The 8,446-nt window shown below is 42.1% G+C and overlaps 1 protein-coding gene across 3 annotated transcripts; it reads right to left on the bottom strand.

Moving 5' to 3' along the window:
- Positions 1–743: 743 nt before the first annotated feature.
- On the bottom strand, positions 744–8,446 carry LOC107671811 (RNA-binding protein MEX3B). Of its 3 annotated transcripts, XM_016464789.1 has the most exons (4): positions 8,195–8,446; positions 7,500–7,751; positions 7,264–7,454; positions 745–3,848 (listed from the first exon to the last, which is right to left on the bottom strand). In XM_016464789.1, the coding sequence occupies exons 2-4, from the start codon at positions 7,706–7,708 to the stop codon at positions 2,554–2,556; spliced, it is 1,695 nt and encodes a 564-aa protein (XP_016320275.1). In that variant the 5' UTR covers positions 7,709–7,751; positions 8,195–8,446; the 3' UTR covers positions 745–2,553. The 3 variants fall into 3 exon arrangements, with proteins under 3 accessions (XP_016320273.1, XP_016320274.1, XP_016320275.1); XM_016464787.1 differs by having other exon boundaries at positions 744–3,848; positions 7,264–7,751; XM_016464788.1 differs by lacking the exon at positions 8,195–8,446 and having other exon boundaries at positions 744–3,848; positions 7,264–8,185.

Below are 8,446 nucleotides of genomic sequence, written 5' to 3'. Positions count from 1 at the left end.
TGGTTTTAGTTAACTATAATGACCCTGCAAAGACAGACTGTAAATGCATTAAAGTTTTTTACAAACTACACTCTTAAAAATAAAGGTGCTTCAAAAGGTTCGTCAAGCGATGCCATAGAAGAACCATTTTTGGTTCCACAAAGAACCATTCAGTTAAAGGTTCTTTAAAGAACCATGTCTTTCTTACCTTTTTATAATCTGAAGAACCTTATTTTGCCACAAAGAACCTTTTGTGAAACAGAAAGGTTCTTCAGATGTTAAAGGTTCTTTATGGAACCATTCAGACAAAAAGGTTCTTCTATGGCATCGTGAAGCACCTTTATTTTTAAGAGTGAATAACGAGGTTAAAAAACCTGTTAAATGGACTTGAAAGCAAAACTAACATCTTTCACATCATATATAATAACCCTGCAAGTTTTTCTTTACAAACTAGGGGACGAGGTTAAAAAACAACTTGTTAAATGGATTTGAAACTAACAAAACTAACGTCTTTCACATCGTTCTGTCGTCACACCTGCAACATAAAACTTTAATATCACAGAAATGAAGACGCGGACACAACAGTTTATTGTTTTACAGTACAAAAACAAAAACAAGATTTTATTAAAGAAGCATAAAAAATAAAACTCTTGATACATTTCTTATAACCGTCAAGTCAGCTCAAATTATACGTGTATACAATTGTTCCAGCTCACGGTTAAAAGGTCCATAAACTTTCAAATAAAATATATTTAAATTTTCAATTTCTTCAATAATTTTTTCTCATTTTGTTATAAATTGCCTATATGTTGTACACAGGAAACAGAAATATGGAAAATAAAGATACATTTGCTGTAATAAAAGGGTCACATTATAATCTGGGATATTTATGTCAAGGTAAGCAAATAAATTGTAAAAATAAAATGTGTAAAAAAAAAATGTTTTTTTGTCTTTTCGTTTTTAGAAAATTATTAGCTAATGCCTCACGGCTTCAAGACATGCAGAGCGTTTAACTTACAAATAATGATACGTATTTTAAAAACTACATTAACCTTTTCCGTCGTACGTTTGAAAGCGAATCCCAATGATTGTATTGAGGATATTTACAATTAGGCCTGAAATTCGGTTATTGAAATCGCTTTTGGTTCTGCGTAAGAAAGGAATTAAAGCGAAAGTAAAAGCCGAGCGAGTTTAGGGCGCAAATGAATCATGGGAAAACAGCGTCTGACGTCGTTCTAATGCAAAACCGCCTGAGATCGTCCTCAGCAAACCCTGTTTGAGGAAAAAAGAAAAGAAAGGAAACCGTTCCGACTTCAGGCCGATTCTTCACTAGTCACATGACCTTCTTTGCCGATACCAAAACACGTCACAAACACGCACACACAACCGGAAAACTACTAGCTTCTTTCAACCAGTTACACTACTTTTAACGATGTCTGGGGACAAAAAGAAGAAAACGAGCAGCTCAGATTCGACACGGCTCTCTGAACAAATCAAAACTGGAAGAGCAGAGAGAGCTAACGTCACAATCTTCGTTCCCGGCAGTGAGTTTCACCACCAAGGCACCGCTAGCGCTCGAATCCTGGCACGTTTAATATTCGACACGCCAAAGAAAAGTCTAAACACGTGTCTAGAGAAAGAAACCTGTACAAACCAAAACGCATTCTCGCCCTTTAAGACGTCAGAGTCCCTTGCGTTCAAGGAGAAATGGCTCGTGCATCGCTAAAACGTACGGAAGCCCTGGTGATTTAGCTGCCAACGCGGACTAGCATCCCGTTTATTAGGACGACCTGAAGTGTAGTGTGAAACCAGAAGCCCTTTGGAGTTTGAAAGCATGGCTTGCGGCGTAAAAACTGTTCGGGCGGGGCTACAGATTCGTTCGTAGGCAGCGTACGGGGAGCTAAGTGCGATCGTAAACGAAACGCTCTCACGAGGGCCGGAAGACAGACGCAAACTCCAGCTAAATACATTTATGTGTCGCAGTCACTCTCACATTCGAAAGATAATTTAGTATGCGGTTTGATTTGAAAAGTCGTAACAGATAAAAGCTCCTCGGTAAATACTAGCAACCTTGTTTCTGGAGTACAGGAATGAACCGACACGTGAATGTTTTAAGGTAGTGTGGCAAAAGAGAAAATGCATGGTAATGATATTCATAACATGTACTATTCTAGCTATTTCAGATCCAACATCCACTAGCACGTCGCATATCGACTCGTATAAATATTAAGTGTTCGATAATAAAACAGAAATATCTCTCATGTTTTGGTCTAAACAAGCGCAGCTTTCGCATAAAAAAAAAACGCAAAAATAATTTTAAAAACGACTGCATCGGCAACACGAAAAAAACGCGTTAGAAAAAAGTGCAGCGTAAAAGTCGAAAAATCCGCAAGTAGAAAAAGTCGGAAGCATGAATGGAAAAACAACCCATCGAATATGAACAGCTGAAGATAAGAGTCTGACAAGTACTTGAGTGGGTAATACAGTCACTGTTGTTTTTGTTATTATTATTATTATTACTGTCAATAAATCAGAATAGTGTCATTTCTAATAATTACTCAAGGCAGTCTTTGTTTAAGAGAAGATCCGGATGCACTGCGTGGCAGGAGTGTGGCAAACGGGACACTCGGGATCCTGCGACTGGCAAATCTGCCCGGCGCAATCCATGCAGAAGAGGTTGTGGCCGCATGGGACGAGTGCAGCCGTCACCTCGCTCTCGCAGCACACGAAACAGTCCCGCAACACCATCCCAGCCAGGCCACCCGCTTTGAGGCATCCCAACATGGTGGATGCGATTCCCACTCCGCTGCCGCCGCCTTCTGAATCAGTTGGCGAGCCACCCGGGAGCGACGACGCTGAGCAGGACGAGTATCCGGTGCTGCTGCCGCCGCTACTGCCTCCGGCGCCCGTCTGGAGCCAGGAGACCGCGCTGAGCGGGTCGCTTTGGGCCCGGCAGGCGAGCGGGTGATCCGGGTCGGGCGAGAGGCGCGGGGTTACGGCTCCACCGCTGAGGCCACTGCTGTTGCGACGGACTGGCGGCGGCGGCGGCGGCTGCTTCTGCTGCTTCGCACCGTTCACAAACGGCGCCCATATAGTCGCAGCGCCAAATTCAAAACCCAAATCTTCTGACGTCGCAGGCAAGTTCGGAGTCGAATCGCCCGCAAAGGAGAAGCTCCCGCCGGCGCTGCTAGTGCTAAAGGGGCTCGTGGGGCTTCCGCCGCCGTCTGCCGCCCGTCGAGTCGCCGAGAATGATTCGGATGACATCTTGCGTGTCGAATGGTGCATCTGCGGCGGAGGTGGAGGCGCCGAGTGAGTTGCACGTGACCAAAGCGCGCCGCTCAAACCGAGAGCCCCGAGCCCCTCTAAACTCACATCCGTCCCGTTGTTGTGGAAGTCATTATCGCCTTGGAGGTCGACGAAGGCGCCGGTGCGCAGCGTGATGTGCGTTTCGATCTCTTCTCGCGCGCGGTCCACGTTCTCTGGCATGCCAGTGACCTCAAATACAGGGTCTTTCTCACGGCTCGGAGTCACGATGTAGGTGTGCGTTTGCTGCTGGATGCGTTTGATCGTGGCTCCCTTGGGTCCCACCACTAGGCCCACGACGCGGTAGGGAACGCGCACCTGGATGGTGGTCTGTCCAGGGAGGTTGGGAGGGCCGGGAAGCGAGCCGCTCGATCCGGGGCCGTTTGCGCCGGCTTTGCAGCGCGAGGCACGGATCATGGAGAAGTGCTCGGTCGCCGAGATGATCTCGCGTTTGGCCATTTCCACGTCCTCGCGCCGGCCCGTCACGATGAACACGGGCTCTTCTCCTCTCACGGGGGTTTTGATGTAGGTGTTTGTTTTCGCACGCAAAGCTTTGATCTTGCAACCTGCAAAAAAAAACGAGAAAACGTTAAAAATGGTGCATTCAACAAAATGACAATAAACATTTATTTATTGTAATGCATAAATAATTGAAAATGAACAAGAGGGTGGCTAACCGCACACTGATCCACTCAAGACTGGAAAAGTCTACAAAAACATATTTTTTATTTTATGAATTGCATCGTGCAAAAAGTGCAAAGTGCATGTGAATTAAAAGCAGATGGACACGAGCAAGCAAGCAGACGTTTCAGCCAATGCATAAATAATTTAAATTGTTTCAGTAGTATCATGCTTTAATACTAGTTACAATAAAATTACACCGTTTTTACTAATGCGTACATTAATCATTCGTGACACCACAGGAACGTGAACTAACTAGCAAGGGCAAAAAAGTTGAATAAAAAAGTAAAGGCAAATTATGACAGACATGTAAACTTATACATCATATTTAAATGTAATGATTACATTATATTAATAATTAGTCAATAATACTATTGACAAATCTTTGATTTTCATAAACGTTTACCCAAATAAACAAAGCCTTGATTCTAATATATGAAATTTACTTCTTTTTTTTTACTTTTAATTTGCAGTTTATGTTTAATGAGCTAATTGTACATGAAAGACAACATGGTATATCTGTACTTTTTAAAATTAATTTGTCACCACAGGACCAATGAAAATTAACTAGCAAAGGCAAAAGGTCAATAATACTGACTTTGACGATCATATAAATGTACAAGCAAATAAATACCTTGTTTCTAATATATTTTAGAATACCATTTTAAATTAGTCATTTTATTAACTTTTTTTTTCATTATAAAACTTGGGTATCTGACATGCTACAGTTATAAATGAAGATGCCATGAAATTAGTAAGTTTAAAAAATGCATAATTACAACAGAGAAACTAGTTTTTAAAAAAGGATAAAAGGTTGAATTAAAAAAAAGTGACAGACATATGTAAATTTATACATAATTATTAATATTGTAATTAAAATGAAGTAAAATGATGTAAGAAAATTATTGTAATTAATTCAGGGACAAGGTGGTATATCTCTAGTTTTTAAAATTAATTTGTCGAAATCACCATTTAAATTAACTAACAAAGACAAAAGGTTGAATGGAAAATGACAGACATATGTCAATTTATGCCTCATAATAATCAAAATAATATACTGGAGTTATTATATTCAAAGTCAATAGTGATTATCATACATTATTACATATAAGTCTTAACCCAAATAAATAACTATTTGTTTCTAATATCTGCAAGTATAATATTTTTAATTAATCATAATTTACTTTGTTATTATAATGCTGAAAGTGTTCCAGTAGTAGCATGCTATAGTTTCTGAAGATGAAATGACAGACTACATGCTTTTAAAATTTGTTAAAAGGCAAAAGGTTTATTTTCTGCAAATTTATACATCATATTTCACTCAATAATTACAGATCATTTAAGCCAATAACAGGTACACCTCAGTCAGTAGTGTTGTTAGTTTTAGATACATTGAAAAAAAAAATACATTGATATGTTTATTCAAAAATATATTTAGAATAATGATGATGATACAGAAATGCAGCTTTGTGACTGCCATGGTATATACAGGCTAAATACTTTTTAAAATTAATTTGTCAGGACTATTTAAAAATTTAAAACTAGCAAAGGCAAAAGGTTGAATGCTTGGCACATACTTGAATACAATAACTACGATAAATTAATTTAATTCAGTAATGGTGACACTTTCTGTGATCATATAAGCTTATAACCAGGTCACATAAAGCCTACAAGTATACCATTTTAAATGCTTCACAATTTACCCGTACATTGATGATAAAGTGCAGAATAAATTTGTTTTATTCATTCATCGGCTGTTGTCATTGTCAGCGTGCGGCCGGACAGAGGCGTACTGTTCCTTTAAATCCGCGTCACTTCCCTCTCTGTGACGTCATCGCGGGAGGCAGAACGCATGGCGTTTCAAACAAAGAGAACAATGCCGCGCCGAGACAAACCTCAAATCGAGTCACTGGACATTATTTCTCACGGGGTTTTAACAAATAAGTGCATCGGAGCTGAAATGCGCCGCGCAGAGCCATAGTACGCGTCCCCGGCCCTTTATACTTGCATAACTCGTATCCTCACATGACCCCTGCGCCTTCATATAACGCTCCGGATCCGGAACGAAACGCAATCAGAGATCGATAATCAGCAGACAGTGAGATGGGCGGGAGGCCCGTGAAGCCGCAGCGGTCGATACGAGTCTCTATTGTCTGGTTTAGAGCGACAGACCCCCTCCCAAACCCCTCCTCCACCCCCACAGCCACAACCTACTGATGTTTATGAAGGACAGAAATCCGCCTAAACGTCAAAAAGCACGAAGCACCCATGCATGCATGCCAAAACAACAACAGAAGCACAATGCACATGCAACTGGCCGCTCACTTCTGCTCATAATGTGAACTTATTGCTCTGATGCACTGCATTGCTTTGTTTATGATGTCTAGGAACAGAGAACCGGAGTGAATATTCAAATCACAGCTTTTGCATGCAATCTCAGACTATTAAAGCGATGATTTTCATATTGCTCCAATGCAATTCACTCTTAATGATCTCACGGAACAAAGAATTCAGGTAAACAATCACATTTTCAATGCAACTGACTAGTAAACAATGTCACATGACTGATCCCAGCTTATTTTTTGTTCAACTGCATTCATTGTTTATCAAATTTTGGAACACAAGTCAATATTTTGCACGCAAATAACTACTTGCAATGATTTCCCTTGTTCAAATGCATTGCATTCATTGTTTATGTATCTTGAAACAAAGAATATTATTCCATTTTCATATTTTGCACGCAAATAGCTACTTGCGATGCTTTCCTATTGTTCAGTGCATTGCATTTGTTAGGACATAATATTAAAACACTCATATTTATAACGCAAATAACTACTTGCAATGATTTCTATTGTTCAAATGCATTGCATTCATTGTTTATGTATCTTGAAACAAAGAATATTATTACATTTTCATATTTTGCACGCAACATGCTTTCATATTGTTCAAATGCATTGCATTTGTTTATCTTTTAAGAACATAATTTCATATTTTGCACACAAATAACTACTTGCGATGCTTTCCTATTGTTCGAGTGCATTGCATTTGTTGGGACATAATATTAAAACGCTCATATTTATCACGCAAATAACTACATGCAATGCTTTATAATTGTTCAAATGCATTGCGTTTATTGTTTATCATCTCTCGGGATATAATTAATATTAAAACACTCATACTTATTTGTTCTGCTCCACTGCATTGCATTTGTTTATCATCACTTGGATCACAAAGAATCGTAACCAAAGGCATGTTTTATTATTGTTTATGATGTTTTAGTGAATATTAAAGTCGAATTACCTTGTCTGCCGACGATCTCGGCCACATGCTCGGACGTGGGCACCGGCACGCACTCGGTCATGTTGACGCTTCTCTTGCGGAGCACCGAGCTTTGTTCCCCGAGGATGGAGGAGTGCGGGCCGGCCATGTGGTATCCGCCGCCGCCTCCCGAGCCGTAGTATTCCGGAGAGGGCGAGCAGGAGCCGGGCGATTCCCGGGAGCCGTTCGTGTGCTCGAGCATCTGCAGATCGACGTATCCCCCGTTACAGTTCTCACCGGCCGAGCTCCCATCCAGACAGTCGACCTTCTCCAGCGCCATGAGTGACAGCTGATCCAGAGCGAAGCGCAGCGCCTCCTGATGGTCCTCGTCCCGGGACTCCTGCTCGGTGACCCCGCCGGACTGTCCGGTGCTGCTCACAACCATCTCGTGATCCATGATGTCAGGGTGAAACAACGGGCTAGGCATAGTAGCGCCGCGTGCGCATCAGACAACGAACCGAGCGCGCTTCCTAGAAGAAAAGACACAATTAAAACCATCAAACACCTTGAGAAGTGACACAACCCATCTAGCAACGCTCGAAGCGGTCTAAGTGCACACTACAGTGCGCTAAAGCGAGTGTGCTTGTTGTTTAGCGCTCCATGCGTCGCGTCCCTTTTGTCTTTATTGTTTCTGCTGCTCTTTAGCTCCGCGATGTAGCCTCAGCGCGGGTTTATTTCGTACCAAGCGGTTATTACGCGGAGTTCGCGGCTTGAATTGTGAGTTTAAACGGAGATATTGGAGTTGAAACTGAAGTGTTGTTAGCCGCGCCGCTAGCCGGAGATGATCGGTCACATTGTCGCCTTTGTTTGTGGATCTCAGCCGCGCACCACGCGGACAATCCCGGGCGTTAACGGAAACCGGCGGACAAGAAACTCGCACGGACAAGCGTTAAATAGAGTGGCAGTACCTCACCTTACGTGTTCCCGTTCCGCTCGCCGCTCGTATCTGCTGTTTTCTGGCGGATGAGGGAGATGTGATGGTGGCTAACCGCTAGCGGAGCTGCTAATGGTTGGGAGGCGTTGGAGGAAAAGACTCGTTTTAAAAGCATTCGCGGTCAAAATCAAACCCCGGCGCGCGTTGGAATCACGCGTCCCGCCTCGGCACCGCTCACACGCGCGGTCTGCTCATCGTTTCTCCGGCCGTTTTCACGCGTGGAACGCTAGA

This window comes from Sinocyclocheilus anshuiensis, unplaced genomic scaffold, assembly GCF_001515605.1.
Source record: "Sinocyclocheilus anshuiensis isolate Anshui unplaced genomic scaffold, SAMN03320099.WGS_v1.1 scaffold1491, whole genome shotgun sequence".
Taxonomy (NCBI): domain Eukaryota; kingdom Metazoa; phylum Chordata; class Actinopteri; order Cypriniformes; family Cyprinidae; genus Sinocyclocheilus; species Sinocyclocheilus anshuiensis.
Note: the sequence above shows the minus strand (reverse complement) of the source record. Positions and strands in the feature narration are given on the sequence as shown.

Excerpts from the sequence above, each read along its gene's own strand:
- LOC107671811 (XM_016464787.1), bottom strand. The coding sequence starts at position 7,708 with ATGCCTAGCCCGTTGTTTCACCCTGACATCATGGATCACGAGATGGTT. Across the intron at positions 3,849-7,263 it reads CGAGATCGTCGGCAGACAAG|GTTGCAAGATCAAAGCTTTG; the intron begins GTAATTCGACTT and ends TTTTTTTTGCAG.